Here is a 19,414-nt window from a genome sequence, read left to right on the forward strand (position 1 = left end):
CTATGGAGACTTCAAACTCAGCAGAGATTCATTATCTCTGTATCCCTATTGTTGGTATTAAAGGCATGTGCCACAATGTTTGAAAAGCTTTTTTTAGTTTTGTTTTTTTTTTTTCCGGAGCTGGGGACCGAACCCAGGGCCTTGCGCTTGCTAGGCAAGCGCTCTACCACTGAGCCAAATCCCCAACTTGAAAAGCTTTTTTAGGATTTATTTTTTAATTTTTATTAAGATTAAAGTGGTGTGTGTGTGTGTATGTGTGTATGTGCACTCACTAATGCACATATGCAGGTCCCTTCAGAGGTCAGGAGCCAGTGTCAAAATCCCCTGGAACTGGAGCTACAAATGGTGGCAATCTAACTGATAAGTATCTAGATTCAAATGCTTGTCCTCCAGCTGGGGAGATGGCTCAGCGGTTAAGAGCACTGACTGCTCTCCCAGAGGTCCTGAGTTCAATTCCCAGCAACAACATGGTGGCTCACAACCATCTGCAATGGGATCTGATGCCCTCTTCTGGTGTGTCTGAAGATAAATACAGTGTACTCACATACATACAATAAATAAATCTTAAAAAAAGAAGACAACACCGAATATATCGGAGACCCAGTGTCTAAGTCTGCTCTGGTACCACAGACTGGGTAACTAAAGCCAGAGCTGGAGCCTCTGGGCCCTGGTAGTCAGAAGTAAGATCAGCTCCTCAGCGGGCCACTCCCTGGGTCTGTGGGACCTTTGCTTGCCTCTTCTCATCTTTCCATACCAGGCATGCCGGACTGAGGACCTTACAGTTTGACCCCATTTTCATTTGATTTCACGTGCAAAGACCCTATTTCTTGGTGAGCCACACTTAGCTGTGAGGAAGACCCTAACTTCAGTGTGTCTCTTGAAGGCACAGAGTTCAATCCATAGTAACAGAGACCTCTGAGGAAAAGATGGGAAATGAACCTGGATTGCCTTCTGCAACCATCAAGTGAAGAGAAAGGGAATGTCAGTCTGTCTGTCTGTCTGTCTGTCTGTCTAACGAGATGGATGAATCCTTTGGCTGAGCGGTTTATTGGGAACCATCATAAAGAAGTGTACAGGGAAAACAGGCCATATTGGGGAGCACCTCTCATTCCAGCATTTGAGCTTAGAGGTGGGAGGGTCACGAGTTCAAAGACAAAAGGGGCACAGAACAGCATGGACCAGTCTTTTCAATGGTTAAAATGTTGCCAACTTGACACAAGCTTGATACTAGAGAGGTGAGAGCCTCAATGGAGAAAGTGTCTCCCTAAGACTGGGCTGCATGCAAGCCTGTAGGGTACTTTCTTAATCAGTGATTTATGTTGGAGGTCCCAACTCATTGTGGGTGATGCCATCCCTGGGCTGGTGGCCCTGGAATCTGTAAGAAAGCAGGCTGAGCAAGCCATGGAGAGCAAGCCAGGAAACAGCACTCCTCCATGGTCTCTGCATTGGTTCCTGCCCTGCTTGAGTTTCTACCCTTCCTGCTTTGCATACTGAATATGGAAGTGTTTCCCAAGGTGCTTTTGCTCTTGGTGTTGTATCAAAGCAGTAATAATTCTAAGACAGCTTGGCAATCAAAATCTCTTCGTATCATGGGAACATGGTAAAGCCATTAAGAGGGAAGCAGGGGTTGAGTGTATTGGCGTGTCCCTGAATCCCCACGCTGGGTGGGCTGGGGTGGGAGGATCTTGTATTTGGGGTTAGCCTGGACTACATAGTAGATTTCAAGCCAGTGTTGGCTGCTGTTGGGACAACTTACAGATCATTGCATTTTTTCTTTTCCATGACAGGGTTTCTCTGTGTAGCCCTGACTGTCCTGCATCTTGCTCTATAGACCAGGCTAACCTCAAACTTAGAGATTTGCCTGCCTCTGCCTTCTGAGTCCTGGATTAAAGGCATGTACTTCCACTGCCTGACTACATTTTATTTACATTTATTAAAGATAAAAATACCAAACTGTATGTATTATGTTTTAGATCGTATCTACTGTAAGACAGTTCTCTAAATATACATGTTTTCTAAGTCAGTGTCCTGAGCAAGAGATGATTTGGTGGTCTTAGGGTAAGGCCTGAAGTTTCATTTTATTTTGTTTATTTGGTGTGGGTGGGGTGGTATGAGACAGGGTCTTAATCCACCACACAGGTTGATAGTCCTGTTTAAGCCTCCCAAGTGCTGGGATTAGGGGCTAGCTGTCTCTCTTTATACAGAAGCCTTTCAGGGAATGCTGAGGCTTGTCTGAATTTAAGAATCATTGGAATGTTGGATTACCTCAGAGTACCCTGTTTTTCACTTTCTCCAGGGCATGGAAGTTTACACTGCAGGATTCCAGAACAAACACAGTAAGTTGCTCATGGTTGTTCCAGCCCTGTTTGTACATCCTGGGTCTGTGTAGCAAACTGGAGAGCAGGAGGCAGGAGGGGGAAATGGAAGGGGGGTGGCTCTCCTGTCCACACAGATTCCTGAGCAGAGCAGTGCAGGGTGCCTCTTGCTGACAGTGATCACGCCAGTTTTAGTAAGAGGCCCCTGTTGTGGTCTGATAGGAAACAGCCCCGGAGGCTCCCTTGCTTGAGCTCCTGGTTCACAGCTGGTGGAGTAGTTTGCAAGTTACAGAACCTTTAGGCGGAACCTCACTGGAAGACAGTGCTTCACCAGGGGTCACTGAGGTTTCGTCTTGATTTGACATCTATTCAGTCTTAATCCTGAATGCAATGTGACCAGCTCCATCTAGTTCCTTCTACCTTGCCTCCCTGGTTGCTGCCACGCCTTCCCCACTGTGATGGACTGTGTCCTTCTAGAATTATAAACCAGAACAAAGCTCTTGCTGAGCTTCCATCAGGTTATGAGTAATGAGAGAGTGACTAAGAGAACACCCTCCTTGGCCAGGAGTGGCAGTTCCAACCAAAGAAATAAAACAAACAAAATCCACAAACGAACAAACAAACAGATATGAGCCTCAAAAACCTAAGACCTTTCTTGTCCCTTTTGGTGTCCCTAATACTAATTTTGACCACAGGAGATAGAGAAACCATAAATCTTGTTGTATCCCTGGCAGCGCCCCTTGGTGCCCGAGACCTTTGTGGTCAGCATTTTCATTCTTAGGTGGAGTTCTATTTTTTCCAATATATTTATAGAAAAAAATAGAAAAGCAGATAAGGCTTAGAGAAGAATTTGTACCGGTGGGAAGTCAAAAACTCAGGGTCCACGGCCTTTGTTGGCCAGAGATACTTTTCCTCAGAGCTCAGTCTATACTCCTTTCTTTCACGAACAGCCATGGAAATTAGTATCAACGATCCATGCAGTTAGCAAAAACCCAGTGCAATTATGCGTGTGGATTTTTTTGAGTTTTTTTTCTTCCCCTTTTCACTGGGGTATTTTGAATTTCAGAAGATCATGTTCCTGGTACATATCTGTTTGTGACCAGATGGACTGATAAGGGTAGTAACGTTTGCTCTATGAGGCATTGGCAGCAGGGCCTCCACGTACCCTCCTGCGCCTGGAGTGCTCCTCTCTGGCTTGGGGCTGAGCCAGGATTGGCTGCTAAACTCAGAGGGTGCTTTAGTCGGCTGGAGGTTGCCCCTGGACCAGCAGGAGCGGCCCTTTGTGATCTTAGCTCTCTTGTCTCACACAGGCTTATGTTGGCTCCGCAATCCTGTCCGAAGAGACTGCAGTGGCCGCATCGCCACCTCCCTACGCAGCCTATGCTACACCGACCCCTGAGGTAGGGAGGACTGAGCAGAGAGCATACAAATGGGGGGAGGTGGGGACTCTCTGCTGCTTTTCCATTTCTGCTCGTCTCTTTCCTTCTGTTTTTGGTTGCAGTTTTGATCTTAATCTTAAGTCAGTCTCAGGGAAATAAGAAACACACTAATTCTTCCCCCTTTATCACAGAGTATTCCTCTTTGCTCAGATGGAGTAAAGCAACTCTTGGAGCTGGTGATGTGGCCCAGTTGATGGAGCATTTGCCTAGCCTAGCAAGCTGGAGGTTGTGGTCCCCAGCACGGCATAAACTGGGGGTGGGGACACACAAGTGAACTCTCGGTGCTTGGGAAGTAGGGGCAGGGCAATTAGGAGATCAAGATCCTTCTTGGCTACTCAGGAGGCCAGCTCACTCTTGAAAGTCTGTCTCAAAATAAACAAAAAAACCTAGTGTGTGTGTGTGTGTGTGTGTGTGTGTGTGTATTTGTGTGTGATTTGTTGTTGAGAGATTGAACTCAAGGCTTCACATATGCTAGGCAAGTTCTTTACCACTGAGCTATTTCACCCACTGTTTATAAATTTATTAATTAAGATATATACACATATTTACATATATATCTTAACATATATTAACATTAATATATGTTTATATCAGTGTGCCTGTGCACGTGCGCGTGTGCACATGTGTGTGTGTGCGTGCGCGCATGTAGTGCATACATGTACATTGCACAGGTAGAGGTCAGAGGATAACTTGAGAGTTGGCTCTCTCTGTGAGTCCTGCAGATTAAACTCGTGGGTCGTCAGGCTTGGTGGTAAGCACCTTTATCCACTGAGCCATCTGGCCAGCCCCAAATCCGTTTATCTGTGTTAACTGCAAAACCTCGCAAGGTTTTTGACCAAAGCTGCCATAAGCCACTGCATCACGTTTGGAGAGAAGTCTCGTTCGCTGTCCTGAGCTTCGTGGGCTATTCTGTTTGTCTCTGCTTTTATTCTTGGCTTTCTTTAGGTGGTGGTGGTGGTTGTTGTTGGTTTTGTCAGCATTTTACAGTTTTCAGCATAATAATAGATCACATTTATTAGATCTATAAGTATTCTATTATCTTCAAGTGGTTGTATATAACTGTCTATTTTTAAAAGATATAAATAATTTTGTGTGTAGGAATGTTTTGCCTGCAAGTACTGTGAGCACCACACACATGCAGTACCCACCGAGTCCAGAAGAGGGCATCAGATCCCCTACACTGGAGTTAAGGGCAGCTGCGAGCCTCCATGTGGGTGCTGTAAATGTTCAATTTCTCAAACTCTGGGATTACAAGTGTGCAGCACCACACCCTGGCTATTTCCAGAATTTATATTCTTTGTATATGCATTATACTGATTTTTTTCTTATAATTTTTAAAATTTTGGGGAGTTACTAATTTGTTTTCATTTAGATCTGTTCATTTCATAATTGCTAACTGAAAGATTTTTTATAATAGTTACTTTAAAATCCTTTCCAAAGGGCCAGGTGTTACACTGCACATCTTTAATCCCAGCAGTTGGGAGGCAGAATCAGGCAGATCTCCATGAGTTTGAGGTCAGCCTGGTTTACAGATCAAGTTCTAAGATTGCCAGGGCTTAGAATCCTTAGAGAAACCCGTCTCAAGAAAAAAAAAAAAAAACCTTTCCCAAGCTGAATGTGGTGGTGCACACCTTTAAACTTAGTACTCAGAAGGAGGAAGCCCGTGGATCTTTGTGAGTTTGTGGTCAGCCTTACCTACATAGAGAGTCCTAGACCAACTAGTAGACTAAGGAAAAAGAAGTCTTTTCTGTAAGAGATACTGTCTCAAGGAAATAAGGTGGGTGGGGGTGGGGGTGGGGGGAGCGCAACAGTGTACGTGTGCGCATGCGCATGCCCCTGGTGTCCGCTTGTGGCCTCTGAATGCATGCACGGGCGTGTATGCCTTCTATACATGTACATTTGCACCCACACCCATACACTGCAAAGACCACTCATACATACACTGGCGCTCAACACACAAGTCCTTTCTAGATAATTCTAGCATCTTTCAGCCTTAGGTGCTGGGTTGGAACCCAGCCTTTCTCTCATGCCCAGCAAGCTCCGCCCACTGAGCTATACCCCTGCATCTATGAGGTCTCAATGTGGGCGTTATTCTGTGTCCTTTTGTTTGTGATCTCGGCTGCTTGAGCTAAAAGTGATTTTGGTCAGAACCTTGATATGTTAAACACAGCGAGACTCGGATCTTGCCAGGTCGAATTCCAGATTCTCAGGCCACAGCCAGGGCTGGGACCTAAGGCTCAGGAGTTTAGGTTTTCTCTGAGTCTTCTCAGAGCACCTTGCTGGGGAGAGAGGACTCCCGGTTACTGCATACATACTGTTACTACATACATACTGATGGATGTACGCAGCGTGGCCAGCGGACCCACTCCCCACCGGGCCTTCAGTGGTTTCTCGGGGATGAGAAGGGCAATTGCTTCTGCTTGGCAGTCATGGATGCTGGCTCACTCCGTGGTCTGTTGCATGGTAGAGTGGGTGCCTTGTTATCTGGCAGGGATGAAACCGCCTGCCTCGCCTGCCTCCTTTTCTGTCTGCGCTCTAAGGGAGCAGGGGAGGCTTGCTGTAGCCGTTGTAGTTGTAGTTGAGGCTGTTGTAGAGCACGGTGGTTAGGGCTTCCACCTCCGAGCTTTGGGGGGTGGAATAGGGTGTTCTTGCAGCCAGGTCTTAGTGTTTGCAGAGTGGAGCAGTTATTGGCTCTTCAGGCAGAGGAGGCAAACTTTTCCCGGCCCCTCTACCCCTTTTCTGTCTGTACTCATTGTGATTTCTGAGTCCCCATTATCCAATCTAGGATATGTCACAGCACACCTGTGGAGGTCGGGGGACACCTATGCATGTATGCATGTATGTGTGTGTACATGTATATATGGATATATATGTGTATACATGTACACATGCATGTATGTATATGTGTATATACGTGTGTGTATGTATGAGTGCATGTATGTATGTATACATGTATGTATGTATGTATATAAATATGTATGTATCATCACATCATTTCTCATCTCCCCTTTCCTCCTCCCAGTACCTCCCATGCGTGTCACCCCTCTCCATCCCCACACACCCCTGCTCAGTTAAGTGTGTTCATTTCATAATTGCTGACAGAGGACAATTTTTAGGACTCCACCCACCCCTTCTACTTTGTGAGTGTCAGGGACACAAAGCATGTCATCAGGCTAGGTGGCAAGTGCCTTTACCCACTGAGCCATCCCACCAGCCCCTCCCTCAAAATTGTATTTCTTATGGGACCTTCTCTCCTTCCAGGTCTACGGCTATGGTCCATACAGTGGCGCGTACCCAGCAGGAACTCAAGTTGTCTATGCCGCCAACGGGCAGGCATATGCAGTGCCATACCAGTACCCGTATGCAGGTAACTCACGCTGGCCGCTGCTCTTGGCCTCCGCATATGGTGGGGGCAGGGAGGAGCCTTACTTTTCAGTTTGAGGTTAAATGAGCTGCACTTTCTCACTGGAGACTCCAAATCACTTTGCCACTCTGATTTTTGCCTAGTTCTCTTCAGTCTTTTGGGGTTTTACATACCTTTACAGTGCTAGAACAATTGTTATTTAAATACTATTGCATTTTTATTGACTTTGTGTGCCTGGGTACACATATGTGTGTGGGCGCATGTGTGTCACAGCTCATGAAGGAAGGCCAGAGGACAATTCAAGGGAGTCAGTTGTCTCCTAACACAGTGTGAGTCCCAGAGATTGAACTCGGGTTGTCAGATTGGCAGAAACTCTCCGAGCTCCACTGAATCATCTCTCCAGCCCAGCTTTTGATTATTTAAGGTTTTAATAATCTTTATTTAAAATATAATCAAATACACCTTAGTTGCTTACATTTTCTGTATGTCATTCAATTTCAACAGTTTTTTAAAAATTTATTTTTCATTGTGTGTACGTGTCGATAGGTATGTGCACATAAGTGCAAGTGCCTGTTGGGACCAGAAGAGGGCGTTCAATGCCTGGGACTGGCGTTCCACATGGCTGTGTCTTGTAGGTGCTGGGAACTGAACCAGGGTTCTCTGGAAGCAGCAAGCGGTGTTAACTGCTGAGCCGTCTCTCCAGCCCCTTGCCATTCAGTCTTTAACATTAGAAGCCTATGAAATGAAGTAGCTCTCCTTAGCAGATGCCTTGGGCGTCTCCCACAAACTTGGGCATTCCCTCCATAGCTCCACACAATGGCCTCCCAGAGCTACATAGAGAGAATGGAATCAGAGAGGGAGGGAAAGAGAGAGAGAGAGACAAAGAGACAAAGAGAGACAGAGACAGAGATCACAGGCAGCAATGCCACAGGGGCAGAACCCTAACACTTGAACATCAGGTATAAACTATAGGGTTTGATGTTCACCCTCCTGTGTTTGGGCCTTGGTTTGGTCCACTGTCTCCTCACTGTGCCCCATTTTCTACCTTTTGGAATGGTAATATATATCCTGTGTTACTATAGATTGGTAGTGTGTAACTGGTTTGTTTTTTATTTTTATTTTTATTTTATAAGGGTTTATGGTTAGGAGATTGCCTGGAGTCTCTTCAGAGACTTTAGACTTTGTCATTTTAAACAGCGTTGAGACTGAAAGACTTTGGGGACTTTTGAAGTTGGACATAATGAGGGATACATTATAAGATGTCTATGAGGCAGTGGGAACCAGGGAGTGACATGTGGTTCAAATGAGATGTCCCTTTATCCTCAGGCAGTTGGTTCCCAGTTGGTGGCACTGTTTAGGGAGGATTAGGAATTGTGGCCTTGCTAGAGAAAATCCACCACTGGGGTGAGGCTTGAGGTTTTAAAAGCCTCATACATACGTACCTGGCAGGGGCAATACCATGATCATGATACCTGGTTTTCCCAGGGTGAGGCTTGTCCATTGTACTCCGGGTGTGACGACCCCTATGATTCCCCCAAATGTGGAAAACTCCACTGTATAATCTGTGGTGAGGGACTGCATTTGTACTCTAACCTGGAGGAGGGACAGGAGGAGGAGGGAAGGGAGAGGAGGAAGAGGAAAAGCCTCAAACCATTCCTATTCCCTCTGTGTTTCTTGCTCTCAGTTTGAGATGTGAACTCTCTGATATTCTCAGTTCTTGTCACGTTTTCCTGCTGTGAAGGGACGGACTCGAATTCCTCTGGATCCATAAACTCAAATGAATGAACCCTCCCTTCTCTAAGTCGAGCTGGCAGTGGTGTTTTATCATGGCAACAGGAAAGTAACTAAGACGGGACTTGGCTACATTAAGACCGACTTGGTGACCTTCTCCGTATGTCACATGGATCACCACAGGACACCAGGCAGAATTGACATCAAAGGTGCTTGTAAAAAGGCCGAGATGGGTTTGGTGAGACAGTTCAATGGAGCATGCCCAATACGCACAAATATATATTATATAATATATATATTAAGGTTTTAAGGTGACAGAGCTTCAGATAGGTGTCTATAGTGTGCCAGCTGAAACTTCTTAAGCCTGCAAGAAACCCACTTATCATTTCCATGGTTTCTTGTGAGAAGAGTTCTCCCCTAGCCCATTTATTTGAACATGTGTGGGTAGAGCACACATGGCCGAGGGGACCCGAGAATCCCCAAGAGCTGGAGTCCCAGGCAGTTGTGAACCCATCAACCTCAATACCGGAACCTGGACTCAGCCAGTGTGCACCGTGAAGCACTGAGGCCTCTGTCAGATCCATCCTCTCTGAATAACACTCTAAGTTACACAAGAGCTCTAGCTTCTTTCTGCAGGGCACAATGAAGACATTTCTACCTTGTTGATAACGCTGCCATTGGGCTTCATGGTGACTCATTACAAGTCAGAGTCAGGGACCGGTGACTGACGGTTTAATCTGCTTCCTCCTCTCATTAATCTCCTGGGCTTCCTTAATTACTCTCCAGTAGATCTCTCGCTATTACATGTGTGAGTCTCTTGCTAATGGTCCAGCCTGAAGTGCTTTCATGGGACCGTGTTATTCAAACAGTGCAGCCGTTAGGGCAGGTGGAGGAGGAGACAGAAGAGGAAGCAGAGGCAGAGGCAGAGGCAAAAGCAGGGCAGGGAAAGGGTGAGGAGGCAGGGGGGGCAGAGGAAGTGGAGGAGGCACAGGCTGGCTGGCTGAAGCACCGTGGGAGGAAGTGTAGCTCAGAGTTCTGCAGGTTGCAGCACAGGCAGGCACATTTGTACCTACATGTGACACATTCTTGCAATTTGGACAAGAAGATTTTCCCCAGATGCTCTTCTGGATTTCTTGGAACTCACATAATTCATTCTGCAAAAACCCTAGGGATGTGCCATTCTTGGTTGTAGATTAAGGACGTGAAGTTGTGTCTCTCAGCACCTCAGCGCCAAGGGCATGCACAATGCATTCTTTGCACTCTTTGGCTAGACCTTTGACGTTGGAACAATTGAAGCTTCCAGATATCCTCAGTGGGTTTCTCCTTTAGTGTGTATCTGCTGAAGAAGTGGCTGTGTGTGCTTTTAAGCTGGGGGTGTGGAGAGGAAGATGTACCCAGCTCACACTGTGAGTGAGACATCTGTTTCTAATATTTTAGTTTGGGTATGACTGTAGTCTTAAGAGTCTGTAACGGGGGTTGGGGGTTTAGCTCAGTGGTAGAGCGCTTGGCTAGCAAGAGCAAGGCCCTGGGTTCGATCCTCAGCTCCGGAAAAAAAAAAAAGAGAGTCTGTAACAAAGTCAGGGCAGTGACCTCCACACTCCCAAAGTAAATGCTCAAGAGAGACCTGTTTCGACCTTAGACCTTCACTAGTGTGTGCTAGTTGGCTCCCAAGAAGGGGTTGTGTAGCCAGGTGGGAGGGGAAGAGATGCTACCAAACACCGCATGAGTGGAGTACGTAGTGAACCTCGTTATTTTGTGTACTAACTCAATGTATGGTTAAGCGGGATGTAGCACTGCTCACCTTTACTCCAGCACCTCAGAGGCAGAGGCAAGCGGATCCGTGAGTTTCAGGGCAGTCCAGTGTACATAGTGAGTTCCAGACCACTTGGGATGCACAGTTAGACTGTCTCAAACAACAAACAAAACAAAACAAAACAAAACACAAAAAGCCCCAACCAACCAAAAAGAAAATTCAGGACACCCACTTTAAGGATCAAGAGTGATTTTTCTCATGATATTTTTTTTCCTTCTGGTGACATCCTCAGATACTTGTCACAACTGAGGAAGCGCAGTGTGGTGACACAGAAAGGGATGTAGGTATACGTCTACCCACTTTGTACTTCACAGGAAGCAAACTTCAGATGGTGAAACATCAGTGTGGCTGTCATAGCCCCCACGTGCTAAGACGGCAGGTGTGAGCCACCATGCTTGCTGCTGATTCATCTCCAAGCAGACTTTCCCTGATGCTCCCACATTCTTCCCGTTTGTCTGTCATCCCAGCAAGGGTGGCGTGGAGGGCTGCCATGGAAATCCGAGGCAGGCTTCCGTAGCTTTCTCTGTGCTCTAAACTTTGCCCTGCGACCTCTCTGTGAGTTCTCAGATGGCATTTGTAAGGTTCCAGGTCCCCTCGCTGTCTCCCTCACTCTCTGCTCCAGAAACCAGGCCCGACCCTGCAGCCCTCTCCAGAGTAAGATAAACGGCCTGTGATGTAACCGTGCAGTGTTAATCCTGTGGAGCTGGAGTAGAGATCAACACCCAGATGCTTTGGTCATATTACGTAAGCTTTATTTTTTTGTCAGACAAGGCTATCTATCTCTCTAAAGCAAGGTTTGATAAAATAGCGTCAAACATAAAAGACTATGGGTTTATATAGCTCAAACAAACACACACCTGCAACACTAGGAGGTTTTCAAGGGTTGGGAGGTTTCCAGAGGAATTTTGCTTATGTGGGAACTTGACTGCATATTTCAAAATTATTTACCAGAATACCTTATCAGGGTGGGGGTGAGGGTATAGTGTGTGGAACATGTCAAATTCCAGAAAATGGGTCAAGACCTGCTCAAATCCAAGTTTTATAGAAAACAGGAATGAACTTGTTTTGGCCTTGTCACAAGATGGCCTTTGATCTTAAGATGGAGTCAGGCAGGCCTCCGGGCAGCTCTTCTAAACAGTCAAGTGCTTTCCTCTCCTTGGCAGGCGTGGGTCTGCCTCCCTCCGAATTCCAAGGCAGGTATCCATTTTCTTCCTTATCGGTGTCTCTTCGGGTAGGCTGGGTCACCCTGTATGGATTCCTCCACCCCCTGGAAACCTGTGAGTAAGAAGCTGAAAGGCACTGAAGGTGCTCTCCTCGGTGGTCACGAGGTCATATTTGTTATTTTTCTATTGCTGCGATGAAACACCGTGACCAAAGCAACTTACAGAAGAAAGTTTATTGAGGCTTACAGTCACAGAGAGTGAGTCCCTGACTGTCATGGAAGGGTGCAGGCAGGCCTGGTCCTGGAACAGTAGCTGAGAACTTCCAGCCTTATGTGCAAGTAGGAGGCAAAGAGAGACAGAGAGAGAGGTAGGGAAGGAGAGGGGGAGAGGAAGAGCGCTAACTGGGAATGGTGTGGGCTTTTGCAATCTTAAATCCCACCCCTGGTGACACATCTCCTTCAATAAGATCACAGCTTCTAATTCTTCCCATACAGTTCAACCACTCGGGGACGGAGTATTTAAACATGTGAACCCATGGGGGCGTTCTCATCCAAACCACCACACTCCTCTAATAAAGTTCTTCTGAAGGATGATCAACTTCCTCTCTGCAAGCTTGTACCGTCCTCTTGTCTTTTAGACAGACTCTCGCTGGGTATCCCTGGCTGGCCTGAAACTCACCGTGTAGACCAGGCTGGCCCCCCTCACTGCCTCCCACTCGCTGGGATTAAAGGTGTGCACCACCATGCCAGGCCTTATGCACATCTTTTAAAAATTATTTAACAAGCATGAGTGCTTGGCTGTGTGTGTGTGTACCAAGGGCACCCTTGGGACTTGGAGAGATCAGAAGAGGGCATTGGAGCCCTGAAGCTATAGTTACTGATGCTTGAGAGGGAACGTGTGCATGCCAGCTTCTCTGCAAGAGCAACAAGAACTCCAGCCCCCCACATATTGTCTTTGATAAATTGCAAATGTCTACCTTAGCATATGTATGGCAGCCTCGGAAAGGATTGGGTTGAACTCACTGAAGCCACCTGTTAACACTTTTCTGAAGGACCTTGAAAGCCAACTAGTGAACAAGCTGGTGATATGGAGATTAGATACAGCGTCTATGTTAAGGACATCATCTTTTCAGTGAACGTTGGACTTCCAAATTACATCTTAAAAGATCTCCTTTCTCTTCTTTTGTAGGAGTTTATGGACAACAGCCTGCCAACCAAGTCATCATCCGTGAACGGTACCGAGACAGTGACAGTGACCTGGCCCTGGGCATGCTTGCCGGGGCAGCCACGGGCATGGCCCTGGGCTCTCTGTTCTGGGTCTTCTAGAGCCTTCAGCATTTTCTGTGCATAGCTTCGGTTAGTCCTGTGTGCGATAATTTGATTTGCAGGGCATTTCTGTTTGTGACAAGTGTCTTTCATAATAATTTAAATAGTTCTTTTGAAGATGGTAATCTAATAACTGTGATTGACCTGGATGGTACCACAAAGAAAGCCCGAGGTATGCTGTGAGCGAGAGCCTGAGTCCTTCCAGGTACCAGTTGCATCAAGTCTTTCTTAGGGACTCTTGGATGGCTTTGTAAACACACCATCTAAAAGGGCATTTTCCGTTCAGTTAGGCTCAGTGTTGAATTGAGGGGTGGCTTTCCTTGCTATGCCAACAACAATAATGGCAACGGAAGAGGATGTGTGTGAGTGTGGGGGGAGAGTCGCAGCTTCTTTAACTGTGGAATCTCACTCCAGACCCTGGCTGCATGTTACCCTAGGAGCTGTGGGCTGGTGGCTCCTGCAGGACTGTGATGTGAGGACCCCATAACCTACCCCTTGGAGTTCCCAGATACTGGCAGGATCTGCTCAGGATGCAGAGGGCCACCCCCTCCCTTTAATTATGCTCCAGGAATCTGCCCAGTTTTACATTCTTGTTATTCTTCTGTTTACTTTTCCCGGGGATGACTGGAAACGGTCTGGAGTTAGGAATTGATTTGAGCCTCAGAATTCGAGCCTCTCCCTTTAAGCCCTGCTGAATAAAGAAGTGAGTGTCAGCCAGTGGTGGGAGGTACACTGGGAGCTGCCCGGTGATGTTTTCAGTGTCTGCTTTAGGCGTATTGATTGCCAGCCCAGTCTGCAGAGAGCCTATAGAGCCTATTTTTCTACTTGTAAAGAAAGTATAGTGAGGGGAATTGGGGAGAGCCTTACTTAGAATGTTCCTGCCTCAGGCCTTCTGGGGCCCAAGCTTCACGGGATGCTCTTTAACTCCTGGTGAGGCTCTTCCTCGGCAGGCAGTGGTCGGGAGGCCCCGTGGGTGTCCAGAGAGACTCAGGTTTTGAGTGAGAAATGGGGATTGGGTAGAGAGCATCTCAGGGATTCGTTCTAATCCCTCATGTTAGTGGGGATCCAGCCTTGTTCTCAGTCCTGACCGGCTCACAGCAGAAGAACTTAAAACACTTCTAGTCCCCAAACGTGTGACACTCTGGGAAACTCACAATCTGGATTTCTGACAAAAATTTATATTTCCAACATTAGAGAATACATGTTCCACGTACTTAAAATTTCTGTTCTTTCATGTTTTAAAGCTCCCAGTTCCAGCCATGTGCCTGCCATGGTTTTAGTTTCAAACAGTACCCTGTCCCAAAAGTGGGGCAGCACAGTGAAGGCCCTGCCTCTACGTTGCATAGTCCTGTTTCTCCAGAATGCTTTCCCAAAGGAAACATACATTCTGACTGTGCCCAGCCCTGAGCATGTGTGCTGTCTTGCCATACTGATGGGCAGGTCTCTTGGTCAGTTCAAGCCCTCAGCCGATCTCCGTGTGAGACAGTTGCCCAGTAGATGAGGTGGTGCCCACAGTGCTTTCTCGCTACTCCTTGGAGACCTGTTGACACAGCCCGTACAGCGTCGCTTTAATAAGCAGGATGCGGATTTTAACAGCCTGTGCTGTAAGACTGCCATTTGCTCACAACGTCCCCATTTGTAAAGCTCCATGCGTTACGTACAAAACACTAAAACCACTGTTTAGTGTTGCGCAGGGATTTTAATTAGTTACTGGGATTCCTTAAACCATAGAGTCATGTCCCTGGAGTACTTTTGAAACAGAATTATCTCCTGCTGTCCCATAGGTGTGCCCTGCCTAGCCCTGACCCCAGTAGGGCCAGCTGTACCAGGCAGCCATTGCTGAGCCTGACCATTTCCTGTCACCAGTTACTTTGTGGCATACCCAGTAGGGAATATTTTCTCAGGCATCTCATTTCCTCAGCCCCGCTCCCCATAGACGACGTCCTTTCGATGGCCTTTGCAGCGTCGTTTTGTACCTCAGTGAGTCATGAAATTCATGAGTTGGAGGGAACTACTTGTCTGGTGTTGAGGAACTCTTCTCCTCCGTGGAGACTTACAAATAATGATGCTGGGCTGGAAGAGGCTGGCTGCTGACAGGGTGTGTGGCTGACTTCATTGTTCTTTTAGTTCTTTGAGTCAAGAACGTTTCATATGTAAGGAAAGCCCGAGGCTTCCTCAGATCATCCCTTGCCAAGAGGGCTCGTCTTAGGTCGCTAGTGCCCACAGTAGCCTTCTGGAGTGTAGCAAGTTCTTGCGTTTGAGACAGAATGGTTCAGATTTATTTTCTACATGTGTCGTTGATCCTATGTAACCTCTCATTTCGCCTTCTAGTCTATGTAGGTGAAAGGCAGAGAATGCAGGCAGTCTTCTTTGTGATTGCTTCGCTGTACTGTTGTGTCTACAGAGCCCATTTTCTCCCTGATTGTGCATATGGTATGTTTATAAGTGGACTTGTTAAAACATTAAATGATCATTAACCTTAAACTGTGTCTCATTGTGATTTCTGTTGTACGTTTAATTTATTCTGAGGTGACTGGAGAGATAGTCAAGAGCCTGCCATAAAATCACGAGGATCTGAGGTCAGAGATGAGAGGTAGGTGTGGCTACAGACATCTGCAATCATAAAACTTGGAGCTTGGAGAAGTTAGCCCCCAGAGTGCCAGTCTTCTATCCAATTTGTGAGCTCTGTTGTCAGCAGTAAAAATTCCACTTATTCAGGATTTTAGGTGTTAGAGATGTGCTGTCACTTTAGAAGAAGAAACAATTCTTTTAAGGCTTACTTTTATTTCGGTTTATATTTCAGATAGGGTCATGTAGCCCTGACTGATAGCTGCCTGGAACTTGCTATGTAGATCAGGCTGGCCTTGAACTCACGGAGATCCACCTGCCTGAGTACTGGAATTACAGATGTTTGCCACCAAGCCTGGGGTATTATTTTCAATATGTGTATTTGTGCAGGTCTGTACAGGGTGTGGGTACAAGAATATAGGTGTCTGCTGAGGACAGCAGGATTAGATTCCCTGGAACTAGAGTTACAGCCAGTTGTGAGCTGCCTAATGCCATGTAGGAGTTGAGCTCAAGTCTTCCACAAGAGCAGTACATGTTCTTAACCAATGAACCATCTCTTCAGCTCCCAACTCACTAATTCTTATAATAGCTGCAAGTGAAGTTTGGTTCAAGTTACAGCTGCTGAGGCTGAGGCTCAAAAGCTGACTATTCACTGAGTATGAGGCTTGTTTGTATAAAAAACTTCTCCCTGTCAAGATTATCGGGGAATGTCTTCTCTGCCAAGGTTAATGACTCCATGATAATCAGAGACAGCACAAGTCTGGGAGGCAAGGGTGTGTCTATGCCCTTAGCAAAAAACAGGGAACACTGAGACCTTCAGGATAATCCTTAAGGCTGTGAGAAAGAACTCTGAAAACATGTGTTCAAAAATATATAATTTCTTAGCTATGCAATATATAAGGATACAGTATGAATTGTAAAGAGCTTCACGGGACCTAAAAGAACAAAGACAGTTATACTATGAGTCAGCTTGTCAGAAAGTTATCAAGGAAGGAGATAGAGATTTGGGGAGTGGTCATCACAGGGCAAGATCCCACCAGCTATGTTTATTGTTTGTGTTTACAAAGGCAGGCAGATTCCTGAGTTCAAAGTCAGCCTGGGACAGAGCTAGTTTGGGATCAGGTGTGGTGGGGGTAGTGATCTCAGGAGAGGATCCCACCCAGCTAGCTTATTGTCTGTACTTACAAAGGCAGGCAAAACTTTGAATTCATTTGCAATGTTAAAAAAAAAATGTATAAGAATCAAGGGTCTGGGAGTCATGGAATGTTGATTCATGGGATAATCAAAAGGGAACCTGGAGTAAATGACTGAGCTGGTATGTAAATAAAAGTCTGAGAGCTGAGCTGTGTCTGGTGGTCTTCAGAAAGCTGTTCTGAGTAGGACACAGGCTATCAGCTTGTACCCATGGTTTGACTTCAAGGTGTTCTTTTTGCTACTTCTAAATACCTCTTCCTCAGAACCCCTTTCCAAGCTGAGGCTGGTCCTTGGCAACTGGAGATTGGGAAGACAGTAATTGGTGAGTTTCAGATGAGTTGAGGTCCTGACTCAAAGGAGATGGACAATCTTCCTGAAGACAACATTGGAGGTTGGCTTGTCCTCTGGCTTGTGCACTCAAGCATAAACACATATATGAGTACATATGTACCCCCCCCACACACAAACACAAGCATTTGAACGCACACAAGCACACATTTTTTTTTTTTTTTAAAGACAATGCTCTTCACTGTTCCCAGCTTTTAATGGAAGTCATATTTGTATTTACCTTCATTTTGATAGTATTTGCTGGTCAGTAAAACTAGTGGTGTAAATCACATGTCAACTAGTTCTACCCCAGAAATGTCACTTGGTCAGTTTAGGACCGTGGCCATAGCTTTGTTAATAAAGAGCTTATCTTGCATGCATGAGGACCCAATTTGGACTGCTAGAACCCATGTAAAAAGAATGTGTAGTGGCACACTCTTGTGACCCCAGTGCTAGAAAGCAGAGACAGAAGGATCCCTGAGGCCTGCTGGCCAACCTCCCTAGGCTATTCTGTGACTTTCAAGCCAATGAGAGACCATGTCTTAAAAGAAACTATGAAAGGCCTGCACAAACATCATGACCAAGAAGCAGGTTGGGGAGGAAAGGGTTTATTCAGCTTACACTTCCATATTGCTGTTCATCACCAAAGAAAGTCAGGACTGGAACTCAAGCAGGTCAGGAGCAGGAGCTGATGCAGAGGCCATGGAGGGATGTTACTCACTGGCTTGCTTCCCCTGGCTTGCTCAGCTTGCTTTCTTATAGAACCCAAGACCACCAGCCCAGGGAAGGCACCACCCACAATGGGCTGGGTCCTCCCACCTTGACCATTAGTTGAGAAAATGCCTTACAGCTAGGGCTCATGAAGGCATTTCCACAACTGAGGCTCCTTCTCTGTGATAACTCCAGCTTGTGTCAAGTTGGCACACAAAACCAGCCAGTACAGCCCCTGAGAATCACACTTGAGGTTGTCTTCCACATGTACTAACACCAACACACACCCATACCCAAAAGATACAAGAACAGAGAGTCCTGAGAGTCTGGGCTTGGGGTGGAGTACATTTTCATGCCCTCCCACCCCCAGGCACTTCTGTGCTTTCTGCTCCCAATCCAGGCCCTGCCTAGTGCTTCAGACTCGTGTCTCCCTCTGCTCAACCCAGGTAGGGTTCCCTGCCCCTCCTACGCTGAGGTAGAGGATGAATGTTCTCTCCTGGGCTGCCTTTCCCCCCTTCTTCCAGCTCCACAAAGGACTAACATTGGATGGACACAATAGACCCTGGCCTGCCAATCATGGCCTCCCTACTCTCCTAGGGATAGCCATTCAGCCAGTGGGAAGGAAGTGGGTGTCTAGCACTGGCTTTGCACAGCTTTGGGTGTTACTGTTACTGGTGTAGATCCAAATTCAAAGGGGACCTGCTAAAGTGTCTCTGAACAATGATGCGGACAGATACACAATTAATAACAGAAAGGGAATTAGTGCTGAGAAGAGAGAAACATTTCCAAGGTTGGAATTGATCAGAGCAGAAGGCAGATTCAGGCTCCAAAGCTCTGTCTTTGTTTGTTTCTTCGTTTCCATCAGTAGGAGATTAAGCTTAGGGTTCTGTGCACGCAAAGCAAGTTCTCTATCACACATCATGCATTTTTCCCCTTGCATGGATCTTTTTGTTACACAAAGCCTGGAATGGTGATGTTGGTGGTAGCCAGCAAGGGCAGCAGTGGTGGTACAAGCACAGAGGGAGTGGGGAGGGTTATCTCCTGCAATTGGTTTCTTTCATATGCTAATTTGATGCCTCTAATCCCCCACTCTCCACCCTATTCTCCTTCCCACTGAGACAAGGACTTCCACTCAGTGAAACTGGCAGCTCAGCGAGGACCGGCACAGCTCAGAGATCATAGTCGTCATCAGTGGGCCATGGGCAGGGTGTTCTTAAGCAGCCATGCACACCATGTGGGCACCTGATGTGTTCCTAGGGCAGGGGATGCTTGAGCCCTGGACACCTGAGGGGAGATATGGGGGTGGCTCAGTGCTTCTTAAGAAGCTGCCTCTGTTAACCTGTGAAACCTACCGTGAAATCTGCAGGAAGGCCCACAGTGGGGCAAGTGTATTTTCTGGGGAATCGAATTCAGTTCTCCATTGCTTTTTCTAGACCTGGGCACGCAGCATGGGCCTCTCACCTC

General features: G+C 46.6%; 1 protein-coding gene and 1 non-coding gene across 2 annotated transcripts in view; both read left to right on the forward strand.

Annotated features, from left to right (window-relative positions):
- The window catches only part of Plekhb2 (pleckstrin homology domain containing B2), a 33,358-nt gene extending 17,724 nt beyond the window's left edge, over nucleotides 1-15,634 (forward strand). Inside the window, exons 5-8 of the mRNA XM_032900913.1 lie at nucleotides 2,297-2,336; nucleotides 3,626-3,715; nucleotides 7,016-7,121; nucleotides 13,014-15,634. Coding sequence (XP_032756804.1) covers nucleotides 2,297-2,336; nucleotides 3,626-3,715; nucleotides 7,016-7,121; nucleotides 13,014-13,150 — 373 coding nt within the window. The 3' untranslated portion in view covers nucleotides 13,151-15,634. The remainder of the gene's footprint in view (nucleotides 1-2,296; nucleotides 2,337-3,625; nucleotides 3,716-7,015; nucleotides 7,122-13,013) is intronic.
- LOC116899894 lies at nucleotides 8,553-8,714 on the forward strand. The gene has a single exon (XR_004387872.1). It is a non-coding gene; the product is annotated as a U1 spliceosomal RNA (small nuclear RNA).
- Nucleotides 15,635-19,414: the final 3,780 nt, after the last annotated feature.

This window comes from Rattus rattus, chromosome 4 (genome assembly GCF_011064425.1).
Source record: "Rattus rattus isolate New Zealand chromosome 4, Rrattus_CSIRO_v1, whole genome shotgun sequence".
In the NCBI taxonomy this organism is placed as follows: domain Eukaryota; kingdom Metazoa; phylum Chordata; class Mammalia; order Rodentia; family Muridae; genus Rattus; species Rattus rattus.